Genomic DNA, 21,070 nt, shown 5'->3' on the forward strand with positions numbered 1-21,070 from the left:
GCACACACAAGCAGCACTGGGCAAGCAGAGAATGGCACACACAGGCAGCACTGGGCAAGCAGAGAATGGCACACACAAGCATCACTGGGCAAGCATAGAATAGCACACACAAGCAGCACTGGGCAAGCAGAGAATGGCACACACAAGCATCACTGGGCAAGCAGAGAATGGCACTCACAGGCAGCACTGGGCAAGCAGAGAATGACACACACAAGCAGCACTGGGCAAGCAGAGAATGACACACAGGCAGCACTGGGCAAGCAGAGAATGACACACACAAGCAGCACTGGGCAAGCACAAAATGGCACACACAATAGAATAGCACACACAAGCAGCACTGGGCAAGCTGAGAATGGCACACACGAGCAGCACTGGGCAAGCAGAGAATGGCACACACAAGCAGCACTGGGCAAGCAGAGAATGGCACACACAAGCAGCACTTGGCAAGCAGAGAATGGCACACACAAGCAGCACTGGGCAAGCAGAGAATGGCACACACAAGCAGCACTTGGCAAGCAGAGAATGGCACACACAAGCAGCACTGGGCAAGCAGAGAATGACACACACAAGCAGCACTGGGCAAGCAGAGAATGACACACACAAGCAGCACTGGGCAAGCAGAGAATGACACACACACAAGCAGCACTGGGCAAGCAGAGAATGACACACACAAGCAGCACTGGGCAAGCAGAGAATGACACACACAGGCAGCACTGGGCAAGCAGAGAATGACACACACAAGCAGCACTGGGCAAGCACAAAATGGCACACACAAGCAGCACTGGGCAAGCAGAGAATGACACACACAGGGAGGGAAGGCAGAACAGAGCAGGAGATAGGGAAACCTATCAGTCTAATATGTACTACATACAGTGACACAGTGCTGGTGCCCCATTAGCATTTTGTATAAAGTGTGAACAGGAGAACAATGTGACAGTTTCAGTCTGGATCTCAGGTAGAACAGTACAGGCCTTTATGGGTGTGAACAATAGAGGTGTCAGAAGTGTGAACAATACAGGGGGATCACAGGTGTGAACAATACAGGGGATTAGTTTGAATTTGAGGTTTAAACAATAAAGGGGCCCGTTAATCTCTGTAGTGATACTTTTTAAAGATTACATATGGTAAACAGACACAGCATGTGGGGGCCCTGAATTAGAGGGAACATTGCTCAGCACTTCTTTATCTGGATGGTACAGTTTAGTGTCAGAGACCCTCCCCTTACCTTCCACACCTAATCCCTGTACTGTCCCCTGATATGGTTTGGTCCCCCCGGCATCATTATTGCTGTATTAAAGTTATGTTTATATATCATGTCATATTAACTGATCATTGATTTGGTTTGCTTTCGAAAGGCGTCCACCAATCGTCCTGTAAACCGGGCTTCACCCCCTGCTGCCAGAAATTCAGACCACACCCTGACCAGCCCCCCAAGAGATCCTCTTGTACAAGTGGTGAGAGTATATTTTCTAATCTTTTACACTACAGTATGGAAGCAATGATCTGATGGATTTCATCCATAGATTGACACACAAGGTTAAAAGTAACTAAGCAATCTCATCTTGTCCATTATATCTACATATCTGTAATTCTTCATAGTCTTCATTCACATGGTGCTCTTCTCTGGACTCTATGCGTCTATAACTGGTCCCGAAAGTTCTACCTGCAACCCGCAGGTTTTTGCGGGTAACCCGCGGGTACACGACCCGCTGCAGGACTCTAGAAGAGGGTCCCTCTACTTTTGTGAAACAATTCTCCTTTTAATACAGGGCAATATTTTTCATGGCTCTTGCTGCTCCAAACTAACATTGCTTGCTACAGCCTATTATTAGCCCAGTCCATTATTCACAATAGCCCCTATGTCCTTCTCCATCAAGGGTTTACCTAACCTAGTCCCATTGCAGGTATAAGTACCTTGCATACTTGTATCTAGTGTACAATGAATCATTTCTGTCATTTAGGTTCTTAGTTTTTCTGTTCATTCCCATCCCCTTTCAGTGGTTATACATCCTCTCTGACCTCAACTAATCTACATAGTTTGTTCATCAGAGTATTAAGATAAACTGCTTTTAGTGCCAGCAATTGTCATTCATAAACAATCAATTAATTAGGTCTAATCTATACTGTAATCAGTAAACCACTTTTTTATAGGTGTCTCCAATAAACCCAAAGTCTTCTACCTCCACCCAGAATTTAGACCGACCTCTATTCAGCACCCCAAGGGAGCCTGATGTACGGCAGGTGAGGTTTCATCAGTATATTCATTTCTACAATTTTTCATGCATATTGCCAGCTCCTATTTACAAATCTCTTACTACAAACTAAATAAAGGGATTTCAGTGACATTTAAGCTGTCCATTAATGAAAATATAAAATTTGGGAAACCAACTTGACATAGGCAGTATAAAAGCACAACGAAAGACTAATGAGCAATCATGTAGTTGTATCCTCAGAGGAGACTGTCCCTTTTTCTAGACTAGAGTCCTAACCACTGCCTGTTCCGCCTGTTTTAAAACCAATGATCAAGTCCTTCTGAACCAAGATGGCTGGATGTTGCAGCATATTTAACATGCAACAAGTTGACTTTCAGATTGTTCTATAGCAATCCGAGTCTCTTTGAAAAAAAGGGCAATATCATCAACATTTGCTCATGGCTCTTCGGAAGCTCCGGTGTCTTTATTGCCTGCTTTTCAGTAATATTGGACTCCACTGAGTCAATACAAGGCAGACTTTTATGCAATACCGTTATGATGCTACTGTGCATTCCACCAGTACCATTCATAAGGAGCTCCACTAAATGCAGCAAATGGTACTAAATAACATTCTAACAGTATGGGATAAGAGCAAAGTGTTTAAACGTAAACTCACTTTACTGATGCTGTTCTGTATATTTTTGCCCTTTAATATGTTGCAGAAACATTTTCTGAGTCCCAGTGGTTCACCAGAGGCAATTTTGTCCAGTAATGCAAGTCGCCGTGATGTTTCAAGGGTGAGATATCGTTGACAGATTGGCAACAAATGTCCAGGTTTAGCTGAAAGATAAATTCTGGACAAGAACACAAATGAGTTTAGCCATAATCAGTGACTTTACAGGACATTAAGGGTATCGAATATGTACTAAGAATTTTTTTGGGGGGGGATTCCTCCTCTGACTGATGATGCTATTTTAGATCTAATGTAATCTGGCTCCCACAAACAGTGCCAGGCAAAATGGCAAGGTTGCCCAGGGAAAGCCTTGATGCCCCCTCACTGAGGGGAGTGTAGACTGTAATAAGTGGTGGGGCATGTAATATACCATAGCCCTCAACATCACCACAGAAGACAACAATGCCCCCACCCCGGTTCCTCAGCCAACTTAAATTTTTTTCTTATAAATGGGAGGTGCCATACTACTAGCTGTGGTACTGACCAGATTGAACACCAACCCTCTCACTTCAAGTGCAGTTCCCTTCCTGCTTCTTTCTTCTGCCAGGGAATTAAAACTATTGGATATTATGACAAATCTGTTTTCCTTTCATTTTCTAGGGGGAAATGCCTGAATCTTTACCCACAAGGGCACTTTCACATCTTCCAAGACATTCAGAGGTAGATGAAAGGTTCACCAATTTGTCATAATTTGAACTAAATTACAATGGCAATGTAGCATACATGTAAAATGCATTTTTTATATGGCTTTCTCTGTGCCATTCCAGGTTTCATAGGCCATTAACTATCCAGGAAGAATAGACACTATGGGATTTTTTTTTTTAATTCTGCTGATAGATATCTTGCAGGCCCCAGACCAAATATTTGTCAGACAGGCCATCATTTTGGCCCCAAACATGGTCCATCATAGTATTACCTGCTAGAGATGAGCAAAATATTTTGCAGTGAAAAAAAAAAACCCATATACTTGAAAGTTGTTGCAAGAAGAAATGCCCATTAACTTCAATGCGGTTCCTGAATTTTTTACCACTTTGCAAAGCGAAACAGATCAGATTTGCTCATTATTACCTACCATTAATATATCCGCTTCAGTGACATGACATTATTTTGGCAAGGTGGCAGTTGTGGATAGTTAGCAGATCTACTGGGCCCCACAACTGCTTAGGAGCCTGATAAGGACCAGCATAGGGGTTGGTCTGTAGCCTGTGTAAGTGAGCATGTTTATCTCGATATACAGTGCCTACGTACATATCATGACAAGCCTCTTTCCTTTGTTTGAGGTTGCTGAAAATCCAATTGCACCAGGTTCATCGGTGAGGCCACTAAATCATTCTGTTGATGAAAATGAAGATGATATGATGCTGAGCAAACCAGGAGAACTAGTGTCCTCTGTAGAAATTAACAACACCCAAGCGGGGGTTTCGAGGGTGACTGAAGCCTTATCTTACAAACATGAGTTTCTTATTAGCTCAGAGTCATCGCAAAATTTGGAGATAAGTCGTTCATTGCAGAGTAGGGATATGCAGCGTACTCAAGATGTCAACAGAGAGGAGGTTGAGGGTCAACCAGCACACAGCAACACAGACCGCAATCAGTCTCAGCTGAACAGTTCATCAACCAGGAGTGATCATGGCAGGGATGAATCTTCTACAAACAGAGTGCAGCCAGAAGAGAATGATATGCCTTATGATAATTCATCAGGAATCATCCAGAGAAATTATGAGTACAATCTTCCATATTTAGATATTAATCATCGGCTACTCCAGATATCACAACAACCGGAGGAGACCAGCGACGCGGAGTATACAGATGTAAGGAATTTCAGTATTAATGTCAGGCAAGATGCCAGCTTAGATCTGATGGCAGTCAATGCCCCTCTGAAGAGAATGCCATCTCCAGCCGGTGGGCCGGAGCCAGAGAAGAGTCGCAATAGCCAAGACCTAGGCAAAGTATCCAAAGATACAGACAGAGACAGCAAATTACTTCTTACAGCTCTCGCCATTGCCGGCGTTTCCCTCGCCTTGTTCCTGTTATGGAGAAGAGTTAGAAAATGATTCACTAGATGCCGGCAAGAAATTTAATAGCACTTAGCAGCAGGAGATGACCAGCCCCCGGCATACAATATACTTTCATAAATTCATGGATATTAAGTGGAAAAATAAACACTGCTTTACAATGAATTCAATTTTTTCATTACTGTAGTCAACTTTCAGCATGCTCTGGGTTAGTGGAATCAGTAATAACCATGGCAGCTTTCACATACGGGCAAATTCCCTAAGCGGCGAAAATTTGCCAGCGACGGCTTCACAACCATCGCAACACTTCGCCAGGCATAAATTCGGTAGGACAACACCAATTCCCTAGTTGCGAAGTTGCGTCCAGGGCACCGAACAATGCCGAATTTTCACTAGCGTTACTTCGGCAATCAAATATGTTGCAGCAAATACATTAAATTACACAAGTCCAGGGAACCTTAATAAAGACAATAGAGTTGTTATAATGCCCTACACATGAGCCCACTGTATAGTTTATGTTCCATATGTTAGAAAATGTATGGGGGAACTCGATTACCCAAAAAAAATTTATGGACCTTTGCAGGCTATCACTCTGAAAAAAAGGAAAAGACGCCAGTGTTTTTTGGGACTTAGAAAAATTTTGCACTATAAATTGACTAAGTCCTATGCCCTCCATTGCACTTCTCCTGGTCTGAGCTGGCGATGACAAGTCTGCTAAATGAGGTAACCTTCAGTAAAATCAACATCTTACTGAATTTGCGGAGTAATGTCTGTTCGCCAGAGCGAAAATTTGTCTGGGGTTAGAATGCAAATCAATGCAAGCTTCTATCTCCATCGCTAGCGAAGTGATGCCTGCGCGCGTTAGTAAATCTGTGAAGTCCCTGAAAATGGTAACGCACACTGAACTGTTCCTTTAACATATTTAACAACGTCCAAAAAACGTGGCGACTTTTCCTATTTTTAGAGTGATAGCCTGCAAAAGTCCTAAATATTTTTTTCGGGTAACCAGGTTCCCCCCTAAATTTCCTAACATATGAACATAAACGATACAGTGGGCTCATGTGTAGGGCATTATAACAACTCTATTGTCTTTATTAAGGTTCCCTGGACTTGTGTGATGTAATGTATTTGCTGCAACATATACGTCCATTCAACTTTATAATTTTCCGCTGTATGCAAATTAGCCTGAGCAATGACCTCTAACGAAGTTGCGCTAGGCAGAACTGAACACTAGCGCATCTTCGCTTTGATTTGCTCGCATTGCCTAAGTAATGTAATGCTAGCGAACAACACCCTGGACACAACTTCGCATTTTAGTAAATTAGCATTGTTGGAGCGTATTTTCGCCTGGCAAAGTGTTGTGATGGCTGCGAAGCTGTCGCTGGTGAATTTTCGCTGCTTAGTAAATTTACCGCCAAGAGAGCTGCAAAGCCGGAAGTAGTGTTCTGTTACACATCCAGTCACTCCAGCCTTTATACATTACATATATTAGAAACATTATTTATTTTGCACAGCCTATCTATTTACCCAGTTTTTATTTTTAAACTGAACAATTCCTTTAATTTGATGTCACTGCTGGGAAAGTTGATTCCACAATTCCTTATCTAGCAAGGTAAAAAAAAGCAGGATTAAAGGCTGTCCTTTTTGGGAAAGAGTGTTCTGGAATATTCACAAATATTATTATTTTTATCCTCAACTGAGGTTTCATATGTGTTCTTTTCAATGTTTTTACAACTCCTAAAAAAATAAATATTTTGGGGGGTAAAAATATTGATTATATGTGTTTCAAATGTATGTCCCATGGAGCTCCCAATAATTAAAAAAATGATGAAACGTTCCCACCAGTTTAAAATGTCACTGTCCACTTTTTTTTTTTTTAAGAAATCATGTGATTTCAGTTTGGTTACTATTGCAATGACATTTCCACTCCAGGATTGAGAAATATTACACTTCCATTTTCCAGATGAACTTTTATTAGGCAATGGCTGATATAAATAGGGTTCAGCGACCATATCCTTAATTCAGTTTGTTATAACGTGCTATCTTACCAGCTATATCCAACTTGAAGGTCCAGTTTACTTAAATTAGACAAAATTATTTGTCCATTTTAAAGGAAAAAAAATGCAGTGTTTGCACAGATTACAAAATGTGCAATCATTTTCCCCTTACGAAAATATGTGCAATTTATTATCTTCCAAGTGAGATTTACCCATTATATTTTTTGGTGATTTTTTTTTATGTCAATATTTTACATTGCAAAACATAGTACTTGTAGTACAATGCAAAGACTTCGACCATGTCAGAGCAGATACACATTTTAAGTGATAAAAAACTCAGTCAAAAAGGAAAAATGCTGGTGCATTGTTCACAAAAAAGGGGAGAAAAGATATTTCATCCTGGATCTGACTTACATAGTAACATAGTAAGTTAGTCAAAATCAAGTTCAACCTTTTAACTTTTTTTTTTTTTTAACATGCCTAACTGCCAGTTGATCCAGAGAAAGGCAAAACCCTTCTGAAGCCTCTCCAAATTGCCTCAGAGGGGGAAAAAATCTTTCCTGACTCCAAAATGGCAATCGGACTAGAGAGAAAAAGATTCACAAATTTCACAGTCAGCACCCTCACCTCCAAATTGCTTTAATCCGATGCACGTCCAACGGTTTCCAATTTCAGTCCGTTCAATTAGACCACATATAGTAATTGACGGCACCAGTACTGGTGCCGTCAATTACTATATCTAGAGAGAAAAAGAGAAATGTTGCACTTGCAACCCTGACTCTTTTACTGTTGGCCTAGGACAATTTGTATTTTGCCTCCTTGATAAACATGCAAATCTAAATAGAGATTAAAAACATAATAATGGCTAAATTCCCCTTTAGGTTCTCTTAATTCAGCTTTGTCACAAAACATTCTTCCACAGTAGATGGAATTTAACAGTATCGGAAAGATAAGCCCAACCCACAAGGTCCAGTAAACACTTCATCTGTCTTCTCCTTCTGGTTGTTTTAACTTTGTCTGGTTATCAACTAGAATAACTGCAGTGAGCATCAAATTAATTTTATATTAACTAGGGCAGCCCATGAATTATATGTTAAATGGATGAACAGGAGGATGGGCCTTATTGTACTCAACCAGCCCCACAGTAAAGGGATATCCAGTTCCTAATTATAGTCATAAAAAGGAGGATTCTCCAAAGATCTTTCTATGAGTTAGTTGGCGGCACCACTCATGTAGCTAAGCTGTTGGGAGGGGTAATAAATAATTGGTATAGAGTTTTAAACTGGAAGAGTCTGTTTCTCATGGTTAACAAAAATGGGTAGGCTTTTTTGTGCCTTCTTCCCAGGCGTCATCATCTATAACCGGAATCGTCTTTTTCCATTTCTCAGAGGCCTGGGTAAGGGGAAGGCAGTTGAGAAAAGTATAAATTGACATAGAAAAAGAGAGGAAGGGGTGTGTGTATAGACATTACTGGGGAGGAATATTAGACATAAAAGAGAGGAAGGGGTGTGTGTATAGACATTACTGGGGAGGAATATTAGACATATAAAAGAGAGGAAGGGGTGTGTGTATAGACATTACTGGGGAGGAATATTAGACATAAAAGAGAGGAAGGGGTGTATGTATAGACATTACTGGGGAGGAATATTAGACATATAAAAGAGAGGAAGGGGTGTATGTATAGACATTACTGGGGAGGAATATTAGACATATAAAAGAGAGGAAGGGGTGTGTGTATAGACATTACTGGGGAGGAATATTAGACATATATTAGACATCACTGGGGAGGAATATTAGAAATACAAGATACAAACCTGGGGGGATGGTTATTTGGGCATTGAGTGTGATTAAATATATCAGATGAGGGATATTAGACATAGGAAAGGTTGGGAGTATATAAATAATAGGTTGGGAGTATATTTATATATAATATATTACTAATAGTTTGGGGGGTATCATTTCTACACATAAAGAGAGGAATTAATTTAGGGCCTGTGGAAGTTGCACAGTGTCACACGCTGTTGTTAAGCCTTTGTGTGTTTCCCCCCAGTAACAGTGAGGCTGCTCCTAAGCTCATTTCCTCGTTCACTTCTCACAGCCGCTTCCAGAAATATCCCCTCAGCTCACACCAGCGGCTGCCTGACTGACATCTCCTGCCGTTGCCATGGATACTGAGTGGCTGTCACTCAGAGCACGATCCCGCCCATCTTTTCTACCCTAAAGGGTTCTGCCTTAAGCATTGGCTAAAGCTGGTGCCACTCCGACATCCTCTCTGATGGGATTGGTTGTAGCGTTAGACCTTCCTGGTGGCGCGTGCGTAGTGAGAAGCCAGTGTTGTTGAGGAGAGCTGGCGGAGTGATGGCGCAGAATGGGCCGGTTGGGCCTGACAGTACCGGGGATGGGAAGGAGCATCATCCTTCTCGGCGGGAGAGCAGCGCCTCCGATGGTCCTTTTGCTTCGGCTGGGGCTCCCCGGGAGAGGCTTAGTTCGAGTTCTCGGCCTAGGCAGCGCCTGGAATCCATGGGGAGGAACAGACCGCGTAAGTGACAGGTGGGAGGCGGAGTCTGGGCCGGGAGAGAGGGGCGGGATATGGGCGATTAGGGTGACATATTGGCTGAATATGGGGATGGGGAGAAGAAGGAATTGGGTTTTGGTGGGGGAGGTAGAGATACTGGTTACCCTGGAGATAAAGGGGCGCGGTTAAGCTGTTGAGGGGCGGGGCGTTGGATCTGTTAAGGGGAGGGGATGAGTTTTGCTGTGAGATTATATAGGGGCTGAGAAGCACTAAGTGAATTGAATGGTTTGTTATGATAAGGGGAATGTGACTGGGGTGTAAGTGCCGAGGAATGGGGAGCAGGTAGAGTAGAATGAGGGAGGGAGCTGGGGAATATCAGACAGGAGGTGGCAGTGAGTGGGGCTGTGGGGGAGCAGAGGGTGGGATAGTGGGGAGATACCATTAGACACAGCTGTGAGCTTTGTTAGTGTAGATGTAGCAGACTGACATATGTGGGATGTTTAGTGATAGTTGAGACTTGGGTAAATATTGGCTGAATGTGACTGATGAGCTGTGGAAGTTCTATTTACTGACCAAATGATGATATGTTCCTGGGGTTGTGAGGTTAAATGGAAAGGAGGTGGACATCCCTTTATAGTAAGGGGACAATACAAGGGGTCTTTGCTAAACACGTACTGGACCTTCTCCAGCAGAATTGCTTGAAATTGGGAGCATCACTAGACAGGCCTGCTAGAGAAATAGCACCGAGCTGATCAGGAGGAGGTGGGTAACTACAAGGACAGAGAAGCAAACACACGGGTTAATCAGAGATACTGATAGTCAGGCAAACGGGAAGGATCACAGCGAGACATATGTATTAATGTATGAATGAAGCAATAATCGTAGCTCCTGGGAAATACAACATGGAAGCAGAAATTGTCCTAGTGTCACACAGGGAAAACTCAGGCTGTGCAAGGTCAGGTATTGTATGAGAATGTCAGAATAGTGAGGATTACAGTTATAGGGGAAATAATTGTGGTATGTGGGCAAGAGAATAATACTTGTATCTAGGGGAAAGACCTTAGAGTGGGCAGGTAGACTACAGACAGCGTCAATGAGAAGCATATGCTACAGGGATCAGGTAAAGGTGGTGGAGGAAGGATAATGCAGCGCTCCTGGGGTTAATGCAGCGCTCCTGGGGATAATAATGCAGCATTCCTGGGGATAATAATGCAGCACTCCTGGGGATAATAATGCAGCGCTCCTGGGGATAATAATGCAGCACTCCTGGGGATAATAATGCAGCGCTCCTGGGGATAATAATGCAGCGCTCCTGGGGATAATAATGCAGCGCTCCTGGGGATAATAATGCAGCATTCCTGGGGATAATAATGCAGCGCTCCTGGGGATAATAATGCAGCACTCCTGGGGATAATAATGCAGCGCTCCTGGGGATAATAATGCAGCATTCCTGGGGATAATAATGCAACGCTCCTGGGGATAATAATGCAGCGCTCCTGGGGATAATAATGCAACGCTCCTGGGGATAATAATGCAGCGCTCCTGGGGATAATAATGCAGCACTCCTGGGGATAATAATGCAGTGCTCCTGGGGATAATAATGCAGCACTCCTGGGGATAATAATGCAGCGCTCCTGGGGATAATAATGCAGTGCTCCTGGAGATAATAATCTAGCGCTCCTGGGGATAATAATGCAGCGCTCCTGGGGATAATAATGCAGCGCTCCTGGGGATAATAATGCAGCGCTCCTGGGGATAATAATGCAGCATTCCTGGGGATAATAATGCAGCGCTCCTGGGGATAATAATGCAGCGCTCCTGGGGATAATAATGCAGCATTCCTGGGGATAATAATGCAGCGCTCCTGGGGATAATAATGCAGCACTCCTGGGGATAATAATGCAGCGCTCCTGGGGATAATGCAGCGCTCCTGGGGATAATAATGCAGCATTCCTGGGGATAATAATGCAACGCTCCTGGGGATAATAATGCAGCGCTCCTGGGGATAATAATGCAACGCTCCTGGGGATAATAATGCAGCGCTCCTGGGGATAATAATGCAGCACTCCTGGGGATAATAATGCAGCGCTCCTGGGGATAATAATGCAGCGCTGCTGGAGCAGCACTATTAACTGATTCATTTGGAAAAAAAATGTTTTTTCCCATGACACTATCCCTTTTCAAAAATTTTTTGAAAATGAATTTGTGCTGGAACTGCAAACTGAAGAGCTGCTGAATAAAAAGCTAAATAACTGAAAAAACACAAATAATAAAACATGAAAACCAACTGCAAATTGTCTCAGAATATCCCTCTCTGGGTCATACTAACAGTTAACTCCAAGGTGAACAATCCCTCTACGTTCGTTAGAAGAAAGGTTCAGATTCTGGTTCTATAATGGTTTTATTTCTTTGTTCTAGCCTTTCCTTGGTTTGGCTTGGATATTGGTGGGACACTGGTGAAACTTGTCTATTTTGAACCCAGAGATATCACTGCTGAAGAGGAACAAGAGGAAGTGGAAAACCTAAAGAGCATCCGGAAATATTTGACTTCCAATGTGGCCTATGGGCAAACTGGCATCCGGGACGTCCACTTGGAGCTGAAGGACCTCACAATGCGCGGCCGGAAGGGCAACTTACATTTTATTCGCTTCCCAACCCACGACTTGCCCGTCTTTCTCCAGATGGCTCAGCAAAAACACTTCTCAAGTCTTCACACGTCACTGTGTGCCACAGGGGGTGGAGCTTACAAATTTGAAGGCGATTTCATGACTGTAAGCGTGTTGTTTAACCCTTGTATGTACAATGGCTTTACCTCCAACTCAATATCCCTGTCCCATTGCAGAAACACAATCCATTTTCAGATGCAAATTCATTGCACTGAATCCAGAATTTGGTTTAGCCAAATGTCTTTACTGGATAATGGAAGGTGACACATTTTCAGATACAGATTTTGGAATTTTTCTAAACTTTTAAAGGAGAACTAAAACCTAACTAAAGAAGTAGCTAGAAATGTTGTACATGATGTTTTGTGGCCGGTGCAATAAGTTCACTATATAAAATAAGGCATTTTTAGCCACATTAATTTTTAGGGTTTAGTTCTCCTTTAAAATGCTAATTAGAATTCAGTTCTTCCGATAAGGATTTGGTTTTTGTCCAAATTCAGAAATTATAGACTCCCTAGTTATAGAAGTCGATGACTTTATCAGTATATATATATATATATATATACACACACGCACAAACACACTACTGGAGAAGCTGGAGCTGGATTTTAGTCAAAACAGGCAGTAGCCTCCTCTCTCTTCCACATTAAAGGGGTATTAAAAGTAACTTTTAGTACAATATAGAATGGCCAATTCTAAGCAACTTTTCAGTTGATCTTCATTATTTATTTTTTATAGCTATTTACCTTTTTCTTTTGACTCTTTCCAGCTTTTAAATGGGCGTCACTGACCCCATCTAAAAAAACAAATACTCTGTAAGGCTACAAATTTATTGTTATTGCTACTTTTTATTACTCGTCTTTCTATTCAGGCCTCTCTTATTCATATTCCAGTCTCTTATTCAAATCAGTACATGGTTGCTAGGTGAATTTGAACCCTAGCAACAAGATGGCTGAAATTGCAAACTGGAGAGCTGCTGAATAAAAAGCTAAATAACCCAAAAACCACAAATAATAAAAAATGAAAACCGATTGCAAATTGTCTCAGAATATCACTCTCTTCATCATACTAACAGTTAATTTAAAGGCAAATAACCCTTTTAAGAAGTGTTGAAGTGGCGCCAACAGACTTTCGCTAAAAATGGAGACATGGTTCTTTGCCGAAATCCGCTAAGTCTGTTTGCACCGCTTACAATTTAAACGAGTGTGTGGAGAAGAGCAGCACAAAGGGATTCCGTCGGGGGAGGAGACGAGCAGTACAGAGGGAGGGAAGAGGGAGAGGAGGAGACGTGCAGCACGAACAGAGGGACAGAAAAGAGACAAGTAGGAGGGAGGGAGAAGAGATGAGCAGCAAGGAGGGAGAGGAGAATAGCAGCACAAATGTAGGGCAGGGAGAGGAGAAGGGCAGCACAAATGTAGGGCAGGGAGAGGAGAAGGGCAGCACGGAGGGAGAGGAGAAGAGCAGCATGGAGGGAGGGAGAGAAGAGCAGAACGAAGGGAAGGCAGGGAGAGGAGAAGAGCAGCACGGAGGGAGGGAGAGGTGAGCAGAACAAAGAGAGGGCAGGGAGAGGAGAAGAGCAGAACGAAGGGAAGGCAGGGAGAGGAGAAGAGCAGCAAGGAGGGACTGAGAGGTGAGCAGAACAAAGGGAGGGCAGGGAGAGGAGAAGAGCAGAACGAAGGGAAGGCAGGGAAAGGAGAAGAGCAGCATGGAGGGAGGGAGAGTGGGGCTGTTGGTCTGAGTACGGAGGGCTACTCTGCAGATCCCCTCTTTCCCCCCCCCCTATCAAGGTAAATCTCCTGATGAGGGCCAGGTGTCGAGAGTAGATCCCAGGGTAACAAAGTCTGGGCACCCCTGATGTAGATAGTGTTATTCTGAGACAATTTGCAATTGGTTTTCATTTTCTATTATTTGTGATGTTTGAGTTATTTCGTTTTTTTATTCAGCAGCTCTCCAGTTTGTAATTTCAGCAATCAGTTGCTAGGGTCCAAAATACCAAAGCAACCATGCATTGTTTTGAATAAGAGACAGGAATATGAATAGAAGAGGACCTAAAAAGAAAGATGATTAATCAAAATTGACCCCCATTTGAAAGCTGGAAAGAATCAGAAGTAGCCAAATAATGAAAACACTATAAATAATGAAAACCAATTGAAAAGTTATTTAGAATTGGTCATTCTATAACATACTAAAAGTTTATTTGAAGGTGAGCCACCACTTTAACAGAAGTTGTTGGGATTGGAATCTTGGCTGTAAGGGAGCTGATGTGTGCTATGTTGTGTCTGTAGAACACAGACAGATTGTGTATCCGTGGGTAAGCCAGATAATAAAGGGTTACTGATGGAGGAGATTTCACTATATAACATTATATGATAAGATATATATAGATATATAGATATATATATATATATATATATATATATATATAATACTCCCTAACAATGCTGCTGCTTTTGTTTCAGGTCAGTGGCCTTGAACTTTGGAAATTGGACGAAATCGATTGCCTAATTAAAGGGGTTCTGTTTATAGACTCGGTCGGGTTCAACGGGCAGTCGCAGTGCTTTTCCCTGGAAAATCCCAAAGATCCTGAAAGGTGCCAGAAAATTCCATACAATCTAGAGAATCCATATCCCCTTCTTCTAGTAAATATTGGCTCCGGTGTGAGTATCCTGGCTGTGTATTCCAAGGATAACTACAAGCGGGTCACTGGCACAAGGTGAGTTACCCAAACACTTGTGTATTTGACTATTAAAAGGGGAACTATCGCTAAATTGAAAATTTAATACAAGCTTCAGCACACTGAAATAAGATACTTTCGAAATACAATCAATTAAAAATGATGGGTTTTTTTCTACAGTCTTGGAGGGGGCACATTTTTCGGTCTCTGTTGTCTACTAACCGGCTGTTCAACGTTTGAAGAAGCTTTGGAAATGGCATCATTAGGAGACAGTACAAATGTGGATAAACTTGTACGGGACATTTACGGTGGAGATTATGAGCGGTTTGGTTTGCCAGGATATGCAGTAGCTTCAAGGTAAGAGGAGTAATATATCTATATAATGTAAAGGGCTGTGCATGCTAAATTTTATAGGAGAAATACCTATTCTGGCATAGTTGTATGGTAATTCATGTACAGGCTATAAGCAAATGTAAAGGGCTGTTCCTGCTGAATTGTGCTTTGTACAGGGGAATACCTGTGCTGCCATAGTTTTATGGGATCTCTTTGTACAAACTATGAGCAAACTTAGGGGACTGTTCCTGCTGAATTGTGCTTAGTACAAGGGAATACCTATGCTGCCATAGTTTTATCGGATCTCTCTGTACAGACTATGAGCAAACTTAGGGACTGTTCCTGCTGAATTGTGCTTAGTACAGGGAATACCTATGCTGTCATAGTTTTATGGGATCTCTCTGTACAGACTATGAGCAAACTTAGGGGACTGTTCCTGCTGAATTGTGCTTAGTACAAGGAATACCTATGCTGCCATAGTTTTATGGGATCTCTCTGTACAGACTATGAGCAAACTTTGTTCCTGTTCACCTGAGTTTAGAACACATGTTGGCATAGTGTTTTGGTATCTCGCTGTATGCTGTGACAATATATATTTACATTTTCAGTTATTTCCAATGCATACAGTTATATCACAACATACTCATTAGGCACTAGACCAAATCACTAGTTCCATTGCTGTGAGGATTGTATCCTGTTCGATCGTGTCTTCTAAATATAATCTCAGTTTCTTGTCTACTTTGTTTCCATTTTAGTTTTGGAAATATGATGAGCAAAGAAAAAAGGGATTCAGTTTCCAAAGAAGACTTGGCCAGAGCAACTCTGGTCACAATAACAAATAATATTGGCTCCATAGCGAGGATGTGTGCGGTCAATGAGGTGAGTCTGGAGAACTGTCAGCTGCTCAGTCACACAAATTCAGTCCTTTGTCACTGCACACACCAAGAGGATTTTGGAAAGAAAATGCTTAGCTAAAGGGGTGGTTCACCTTTAAAGGGGAAAATTAAAAATTAATGTAAGCTTCAGCTTACTGAGATGGCAGTTATTTTGTTTGTAGTGGAATCAGATATTTGAGTGAGCTCTAATACATCTGCTATTTCACTCAAATAACTGATTCTAGTAAAAACAAAATGTATTTAGAAAGTTTCTTATTTCAGTATGCTGAAGCTTATATAATATTTTCATTTGTTAATTTTTAGTATGCTATAGAATGGCTAATTCTAAGCAATTTTCAATTTGGTCTCATCATTATTTTTTTTCTAACTTTCAAATGGGGGGGTCACTGACCCCATCTAAAAAACAAATGTTCTGTATGGCTACAAATGTATTGTTATTGCTACTTTTTATAATTCATCTTTCAATTCAGGCCTCTCCTATTCATATTCCAGTCTCATATTCAAATCAGTGCATGGTTTCTAGGGTAATTTGAAAACCAATTGCAAATTGTCTCAGAATATTTAGTCTCGACATCATACTAAACGTTTATCAAAAGGTGAACAACCCCTTTAAGCCTTTTGGGGAATGAAATTTGCCCTGGAATTTTATTTTCTAGAATAACTGTTAACCATTATATTTCATCTGTATCCCAAAATCCCACACTATAGCTAAATGTTTTCAGGTAAGTTTCACCGCCGTTTCAGAGCCTTTCTGGAATCCCTGGAATAAATGCAAAATGGAGTGAATTGTGCTCTGTGCTTTCAGCTTCTTTACGGTGCTGCCTTGTATCATGTATGTCAAGCAGCATTGTACAGGGCTATGAAGGAGCAGAGATCTGTTCGTCTCTTCCTCTCCATACCTAATTTATTATATATATATATATATATATATATATATATATATATATATATATATATATATATATATATATATATATATATATATATATATATATATATATATATATATACACACACACTAACAAGGTAGCCCCAGTACTCTCAATATATTAACCTCTGAAAAAATATTCTTGCACAACTGTAACTTTCTTAAAAAAGACACTTTTTTTAGTTACAAAGTTTGTACAAAGCATGCATAAGCTGTTGCGCCCGTCAAGGCAGTGTCCATGCGTCAGTCCTATCCTAAGTGAAAAAAATAGTGTTACCTTTGGGGGGAGACAGACCATACCTGCTTTTCTCTTTATTTAGCATGATGTCTTCCAAAGACATCATTAGGAGGGGTTGGGAGAGCGAGCATTTAAGGAGAGAGAAACCTCCCCAAAAAATATAAAATTTTTAAACAAACAAGCTGAAATGCCGCTCCTCACCTTTCTTATTGGGTGCACGTGGACAAGGCTTAATTTACATACTAAACAAGGTAACCGCAGCACTCTTAATATATAACCCCCTGAAAAAAAAAAACAGAAATTGCTCCTGGTGTCCGCACTCAAACCTTCATGTTGCAGAGGTGCAAGATCAATGTGTATAATATAAATCAATAAAGGATAAGCACTCTCTTTCAGCTAGTGAACGAAGTGTTTATTGTCAACACAGCACTATATCCATCCAGGTTACGATGCTGTGTTGACAGAAAACACCTTGTTCACTAGCTGAAAGAGAGTGCTGATCAATTATTGATATATATATATATATATATATATATATATATATACAGTAAATATATATATATATATATATATATATATATATATATATATATATATATATATATATATATATATATATATATACCAATAGTTTCCAAACCAGCACTCCCTTTTAGTGAAAAATTTAATTTTTATTGTTACATGGTATCTTATTCCTCTACATATATACATATATATATATATATATTTAATTTTAATCATTGTTCATGTACAGAAAGTTCACCAATGATACCCCTGATCTCTCCATTCCTTTATGAATCCGAATTCACACTCACTGGTTATACCCTTCTGTGGTGGTTAAACCATTCCTGCCCAATCACATGAGCTACACAAGGCAGCATAATCTGCTAATTAACGATCCTTTTGTCTTACCAGAACATTAACAGAGTGGTATTTGTGGGCAACTTCCTTCGAATAAATACCATTTCCACTAAACTTTTGGCTTACGCCTTGGAGTACTGGTCAAAAGGACAGCTGAAGGCTTTCTTTCTTGAACACGAGGTAATTTACAATGAAGGTGATAATCCTCTTTAAAGGATAACTAAAACCCCTTGCTAATAAAAACCCCTACCCCCCATTTTCCCCCTCCCTGCTCCCCCTGCACAGGTGTTAATACAAGTAAATGCCCCTAAGCCTCGTTTCAGAGTCAACACAGGGGGGCCATCTTCAGCGCTTTGGTAATGTTCACTAGTAAGAGCCGTATCGGCGCATGCGCAGTTGTAACAATATCCCGTCCTGAATAACTGCGAATTTGCCGAAAGTCACGGAAATAGCCGAAGGGAAGGAAAAAGACCCGAAGATTACCGAAGCACCAGAAGATGACGCCGTGAGCTCCACTGCACTGAATCTGCAAAGAGATGCAAAGATTTTTCTTTGGTGAACAACCGATTTTACTGAAATCCGACCAATCCGTCAAATTATCGTGAAGTTAGTGGGAATTGAACAATCGTACATCTTACGATTTTTCTGTCAGAAAATTGATCGCCAGGTTTAAAAAAATGTATCGGTCCCAGTGCAATCTATCTATGTTTGCTGGGCCAAGCAGGCAGCTCCCCTCAGTTTTCCTGTCAATATCGCCTGAAATGGTCTTTTTGGTTGATGGAAAAATCGTACTTTTAAACAATCGTTTTGAGATAATCGTGGTCTCACAATAACGAAAATATCTTTTAAAGATCTTTACATCTATGGCCAGCTTAAGTGAAGATTTCAGGGTAATTACCGGAGTTTACACCTAGGCTGGGGGGGAGCATGGGGTGGGGACTATGTAGGGTAGGGGTTTCTATGAATAAGGGATTTGGTTCTCCGTTAAAAGGATTCTGTTATGATTTTTATGATCTCGTTTTTATTTCTAAATTACATTGTTTACACTGCAAATAATTCACTCTACAATATAAAATTTAATTCCTGAACCAGCAAGTGTATTTTTTAGTTGTAATATTGGTGTGTAGGTGCATCTCAGGTCATTTTGCCTGGTCATGTGATTTCAGAAAGAGCCAGCACTTTAGGATGGAACTGCTTTCTGGCAGGCTGTTGTTTCTCCTACTCAATGTAACTGAATGTGCTGTAACTGAATGTGCTGTTCTTAGATCTACCAGGCAGCTGTTATCTTGTGTTAGGGAGCTGCTATCTGGTTACCTTCCCATTGTTCTGTTGTTAGGCTGCTGGGGGGGAAAGGGAGGCGGTGCTTTTACTTCAACTTGCAGTACAGCAGTGGCATAGGTGGACAGTGGGGGACCAGCTCCCATCTGCTCCCTACGTAGCTAGGTAGAATCACTCTGGGTAACAAATGGAAGGGTGGTCTGGGAGGGCTGGCTAGACTTCTGACCAGCTTTTGGAGCAAAACTCTTTTTGGCTACTTAAATATACAATTGTTCTGTGATTAGAAGGAAGTGCCATCTTTTCGTGGTTTATTTGAATGAATTACTAATTACCAGAATCAACACTGGGTGTCTCATTACCTGTTTATGTATACAGATAAAAGCAGGGGAATAACTTATATACCCCATTACTGACTATATATTTATCTTTTTGACTATATTTATAGTGATAGCGGCTGATTGGATATCAGTGCACTATTTCCCCACTGATCCATCCTATGTGTTTTTAAGTTATATGTATTTTTATGGACATGGTCCAGCTTCATTGGGGAGGATCCCCTAATGATGAGTCTTTGTAGCGTGATCTTTTAAATGAGTTTAATAAAAGTTGTGTTTTAATTTACTATTCACTTTAGCACCTGAACTAGTTAACTGGAGGTTTGCAGGGGGGAGGCATAAGTAATTATGTATCGTACCTCGCATTTCCTCAAATAGATATATATGTTTGCTACAATTGTTATAATTAACTTGCAGGTGCACCGTTACTTTGTTTCAATTTTGGTACTCTGATAACTAGTGACTGAAGTTTATCAGAGCAAAAGGTCACATGACTGGGGGCAGCTGGAAAACTGCCCCCATGTCAGCTTTAAAAATTAAATCCATGTGAGAAACCTGATTTCAGTGCAGAATTACTGTTAACTGATGCATTTTGAAAAAAAGTTTTTTCTCATGACAGTATCTGTTTAACCTGCATCTTCTACTGCTGTTTAACAATAGCTTTTACCAATGTATCCGCTTGTATTTATTGACGTCAGTGGAAAGACTATTGATTGCGCAGTTCTTCCATTCCCTGCCCAGCAATAATGCCCTCTCTATGTCTTCATGTGTTTCAGGGCTACTTTGGAGCTGTAGGGGCACTTCTTGAGCTGCTGACAACAATAACATGAAAGTCCGGGAGTGACTGCGGATGGAACAAAATCAGTTTACAAGCACTACGCTTCTTGGCACCGCATGCTGGGCAGAGCAAGAGTTGTTTGTAACATATGGAATGGATCCTATGTAAATATTGAGATTTACAGTGCAGTTTTAGTTATGCAACATGTTAATTTTAAATAATACACATAATTCATATAGGGTCACAATTTTTAATGCCTCCAGCATTAAGCAAAGCTGGCCTTACATCCAAAGAGCTGCTCATTTGATAGGCCATCACAGTGGCCAATGTGCTTCTGCCTTGGATCTTCCAACTCCGCCTGTTTATGGCCATCGTAACATATTGGCGGCTTTGTGATTTCATGTTTTTTTCTTTACTGTTACAGAATCCAGTAATATTAGGGTATTCGTTATCTGCTCACTCCTTTGAGCAAGATGTCATTTGTCTTTTCTCACAGTTTAATAAAGGAGAACTATCGTAAAAATGAAAACGTAATATAAGCTTCCTCATGCTGAAGTAAGAAACTTTTCTAAATACAATCAATTAAAAAATCTGAAATAATCAAGTTTATCTTCACTATCCCTCTCTCAGCATC

General features: G+C 41.0%; 2 protein-coding genes across 6 annotated transcripts in view; both read left to right on the forward strand.

The window, feature by feature from the left end:
* LOC108697133 (mitochondrial antiviral-signaling protein) overlaps positions 1 to 5,105 on the forward strand; it is a 30,195-nt gene extending 25,090 nt beyond the window's left edge. Inside the window, exons 8-12 of one of the 2 annotated variants that reach the window (XM_041587226.1) lie at positions 1,356 to 1,454; positions 2,152 to 2,241; positions 2,915 to 2,989; positions 3,526 to 3,585; positions 4,206 to 5,105. In XM_041587226.1, coding sequence (XP_041443160.1) covers positions 1,356 to 1,454; positions 2,152 to 2,241; positions 2,915 to 2,989; positions 3,526 to 3,585; positions 4,206 to 4,979 — 1,098 coding nt within the window. In that variant the 3' untranslated portion in view covers positions 4,980 to 5,105. The remainder of the gene's footprint in view (positions 1 to 1,355; positions 1,455 to 2,151; positions 2,242 to 2,914; positions 2,990 to 3,525; positions 3,586 to 4,205) is intronic. The other variant, XM_041587228.1, reaches the window with a different exon arrangement.
* A 4,109-nt stretch (positions 5,106 to 9,214) lies between these two features.
* On the forward strand, positions 9,215 to 21,034 carry LOC108697132 (pantothenate kinase 2, mitochondrial). Of its 4 annotated transcripts, none has more exons than XM_018227015.2 (7): positions 9,215 to 9,476; positions 11,871 to 12,223; positions 14,575 to 14,828; positions 14,970 to 15,146; positions 15,878 to 16,001; positions 18,100 to 18,225; positions 20,435 to 21,033. In XM_018227015.2, the coding sequence occupies exons 1-7, from the start codon at positions 9,296 to 9,298 to the stop codon at positions 20,486 to 20,488; spliced, it is 1,269 nt and encodes a 422-aa protein (XP_018082504.1). In that variant the 5' UTR covers positions 9,215 to 9,295; the 3' UTR covers positions 20,489 to 21,033. The 4 variants fall into 4 exon arrangements, with proteins under 4 accessions (XP_018082504.1, XP_041443180.1, XP_041443185.1 ...); XM_041587246.1 differs by having other exon boundaries at positions 9,362 to 9,487; positions 20,435 to 21,034; XM_041587251.1 differs by lacking the exon at positions 9,215 to 9,476 and adding an exon at positions 10,055 to 10,214 and having other exon boundaries at positions 20,435 to 21,034.
* The last annotated feature ends 36 nt before the right edge of the window (positions 21,035 to 21,070 follow it).

The sequence above is a fragment of the Xenopus laevis genome, chromosome 1L (genome assembly GCF_017654675.1).
Source record: "Xenopus laevis strain J_2021 chromosome 1L, Xenopus_laevis_v10.1, whole genome shotgun sequence".
NCBI classification, from domain to species: domain Eukaryota; kingdom Metazoa; phylum Chordata; class Amphibia; order Anura; family Pipidae; genus Xenopus; species Xenopus laevis.